The following is a 4,058-nucleotide window of genomic DNA, read 5'->3' on the forward strand; positions in this document are numbered from 1 at the left end:
TCATTCTCCCCCTGTACTTGGCCTTAGTGAGGCCGCAGCTGGAGTACTGTGTCCAGTTTTGGGCTCCACAATTCAAAAAGGATGTGGAGAAGCTTGAGAGAGTCCAGAGAAGAGCCACGCGCATGATCAGAGGTCAGGGAAGCAGACCCTACGATGACAGGCTGAGAGCCCTGGGGCTCTTTAGCCTGGAAAAGCGCAGGCTCAGGGGTGATCTGATGGCCACCTACAAGTTTATCAGGGGTGACCACCAGCATCTGGGGGAACGTTTGTTCACCAGAGCGCCCCAAGGGATGACGAGGTCGAATGGTCACAAACTACTTCAAGATCGTTTCAGGCTGGACATAAGGAAGAACTTCTTTACTGTCCGAGCCCCCAAGGTCTGGAACAGCCTGCCACCGGAGGTGGTTCAAGCGCCTTCATTGAACACCTTCAAGATGAAACTGGATGCTTATCTTGCTGGGATCCTATGACCCCAGCTGACTTCCTGCCCTTTGGGCAGGGGGCTGGACTCGATGATCTTCCGAGGTCCCTTCCAGCCCTGATGTCTATGAAATCTATGAAATCCCAGTCAAGGCTTTGTCTAGCAAGGTCTTAAAAACCTCCAAGGACGAAGAGTCCACCGCCTCTCTGGGTAACCTGTTGCGGTGTTTTACTACCCTCCTAGTGAGAAAATTCTTCCTAATATCTAACCTAAACGTCCCTTGCTGCAACTCGAGACCATTGCTCCTTGTTCTCTCATCTGCCACCTCTGAGAACAGTCCAGCTCCATCCTCTTTCAACCACCTTTGAGTTAGTTGAAGACTGCTATTAAATCCCCTCTCAGTCTCCTCTTCTCCAGACTAAATAAGACCAGTTCCCTCGGTCTTTCCTCATAATTTAAGTCATGTCCCCCAGCCTCCTCACCATTTTTGTAGCCCTTCGCTGGACTCTCTCCAATTTGTCCACATCCTTTCTGTAGTGGGGCCCAAAACTGAACACATTACTGCAGATGTGGCCTCACCAGTGCCAAATAGAGGGGAATAATCACTTCCCTTGATAAACTGAGACTTAAGATCACTTGCCTACACCCAGGCTTGAACTACCAGGCTTTTTTGGTTATCAGTTCACAACCCAGGGCCTTCAGCCACAGAAGAAACCTAAAAAACAGTTTACCAAGCAAATTACCAAGAAACACAAAGTGATACCAGTACGACAAGCTGCTGCCACACAACAGTGCCAGCACAATGAAATGACACTGTTCTGGCTCAGTGCTATTATCTACTAACAACTCAACATGCCCCGTGCACTCAAGGTAGTGTGACAGTTCTTCCACAATGATTACTTTGGGGCTCTGAAGAGCTACTAAACACAGATGCTCTTCTCTCCCTCCTTCCCAGCTACACAGAAAGAAAAACAAAGGACATGTGCAACTCCAGTTCATTTGCTCAGCAAGTCACCGACTATGAAGCTGAATTAGATTCAGAAGGCAATGCCTTTCTGACACTGAAGTGTGCCTCCCTCCAAAAGCAATCCCACTGAAATCAATGGTGTTACTTGCTCAGTAGGTTGCTGTTCAGTGGAAGGGATTTCAGTCCGGCCACCAATGAATAAAGACTTTAATTTTCTACCCAGGTGGTGCTAAATGAAGTATGTGAATATGACAGATGCACTTCTTGGAAGAGAGAAACACTTCTTTCTTCCTTACAGAGTGGCAGCAGCAGAACCCAAGCACATAACTTCCTTCTTGGAAAATGATCTTACCACAAAAAGTCTCCTTGAATTTGGATGTCAACTTTCCGATCACGTCGTAGGTCTCCACATAAGAGACATGTTCATCCAGTGGCTCACTGGCCATCAGCCTCAAGGACTGGATGTCTGCCCGGCCTACTCCAACTGCGTAGATCTCGATGCCAGAAGCCTGGGCTCTATCTGCTATCTCCTGCACCTGGTCTTGGGGATGCCCGTCTGTCACAATGATGGCTACCTTGGGGATATTGAGAGAAGCTGGCCGAGCCCCTGCTTCTTCAGCAAAGACTTCTTCCATGGCTGTCTGAATGGCTAGGCCAGTCATTGTGCCGGCAGACAAGGGTTCAATGCGGGACACAGCTTCCTTCACAGAGGCTTTGTCGAAATAGGTCCGGAGGGGGAACTCAATGTTGACTGTGCTGGCATAATTTAAGACTGCCACACGGGTGGCTCTTTCTCCTATGTCCAGAGTATCGATCATTTTTGACAGGAAGATTTTCACCTTCTCAAACTCCTCGACTCGGACACTACGAGAACTGTCTATGATAAACACAAGGTCCAGGGGCCGGCTCTTGCAAGTATGCACTGCAAAGAAGAAGAGAAGAAACGTAAATCCTCATAAACTCCAAATTCAAGCTGCCCTTAGTTGCAAGCTGCTCCTACATACTAAATGAGGGGGCGCTTGGGTACATTTATAAGATGATTAAATACCACAGTAACAGCTGCATTTGAAACACCTTTCACTGAAAGTCACAGAAAGAAGTAAATTGCAATTTTACATGCCTAAGTATTAAATCAAGTATTGAAAGAAAATTATGTTAACAGCTGTAGAGATGACACAAAAACATCCCTTAGAGGCATAAACTGTTTGGAATTGGGTTGTTTGTTTTTATAAATGTTTAAACTTGAATTTCCCACTTTTAAGTCCAGGTAGGTAAAGTACTGATTAGATCATTCCTGGTTTACATATGAACAACAACAGTAATCACATGGCTGCCTGTTAATCAAAAATTTCTTTTTGATTGTATTTTACACTCAGTGGAAAGTGAGAGCATGAGATAACTAAACCAGCAAGGAGCCAGAAACAGAGGATACTCTGATAAAAGTGCTTCTTTTGGAGGCTCCTTTAAAACATGATTTTCAGTTAAAAAAAAAAATCCCAAAGGAATGTTAATTAGGAACAAATCAACATACACAAATTTCATAGACTCCTAGAGAAGTTGGGCTGGAAGGGACCTCCAGATTTAGTCCAACCCCCTGCTTAAGGCAGAATCAGCCCCATTCAAACCATCCCATACAAATGACCATCTAAACCAGTGATTCTCAACATTTTTTGTACCAAGACCCATGTGTAAACATCACTGGCCAGACCCAATTCAGTGCCTTTCACTCCCGACCTGCTGCCCCCAGCATGTGAGATGGGAAGTGTGGGGCAGAGGGGCCCAAGCAGCCCCTTGCAGACTGCCAGCCTGCAAGGGGAAAGCCACGGTTCCCCACATTTTTCTCTTTTAAAGGAGAATCCATTTTTAAAGCTTGTTTGCAACCCTTTCATTTATTCCTGCAACCCACTTTTGGGTCCTGACCCACCAGTTGAGAAAAGCTGATATAAACTCTACATACTACTGGCACAATACAGACCTAACACCTAAACCTGGCACAGGTAAAGCCGGGGAACCACCACAGCCGGCACCCCACGTCTGGAAAAGGTTGTCAATATACACTCGGGAGACCCAGGCTACGGTTGCCAACCCCGTCTGAATCTATTCCAGGAGGTTTTCAGCGCGCCAGCGTACCCGCGACACAACACGAACGTGCCCGTGCGCTTGCATTAATCAGACTATGGAGCATAGACTTTACATCAGGAAGGCAAATGCACATTACTATTACATTTTAAAAACCCACTGGACTACGGTATAAATCGGATTCGAAATATCGATTCTCATGAATGCCCTATCATTTATCTCCGGGGGCGACTCTCCTGGAGATTTAGATTGAATCCCTGGGCAATCCCAGAGGGGTTGGCAACACAAGGCAACCTGCGACAGCAGAAAGCAATGTCCCCGTCTGCCCCTGGTGTAAAATCCCTTCCTGCCCCCAAACCTGGCGAGGGGGCTGACGCAGATTGGAGGGACAAGACCTTCTAGCCAGGACCCTCCAGCTTGGGTCCCAGCAGGGAGGGGGACACATGTAGCAGCAGGAGGGGCCGCGGACGCCCAGCAAAGCCCGCAAGGGACCGAGCAGGGGAAGCATCCCCAGCAGGGAGCAGCCGGTACCTGCGGGCTGGGCCGGGGCCGGGGCCGGGGCCGGGGAGCCCGGCGGCAGCAGCAGCGCGA

At 48.1% G+C, this 4,058-nt stretch overlaps 1 protein-coding gene across 1 annotated transcript in view; it reads right to left on the reverse strand.

Moving 5' to 3' along the window:
• Nucleotides 1-4,029, reverse strand: part of MATN3 (matrilin 3) — a gene marked incomplete at its 5' end in the record, with an annotated part of 22,729 nt that extends 18,700 nt beyond the window's left edge. The window contains 2 exons of the mRNA XM_006030629.2: nucleotides 1,741-2,310; nucleotides 3,999-4,029. Of these exons, the coding sequence (XP_006030691.2) occupies nucleotides 1,741-2,310; nucleotides 3,999-4,029 (601 nt within the window). The remainder of the gene's footprint in view (nucleotides 1-1,740; nucleotides 2,311-3,998) is intronic.
• Between the last annotated feature and the right edge of the window lie 29 nt (nucleotides 4,030-4,058).

This window comes from Alligator sinensis, unplaced genomic scaffold, assembly GCF_000455745.1.
Source record: "Alligator sinensis unplaced genomic scaffold, ASM45574v1 scaffold200_1, whole genome shotgun sequence".
Taxonomy (NCBI): Eukaryota; Metazoa; Chordata; order Crocodylia; family Alligatoridae; genus Alligator; species Alligator sinensis.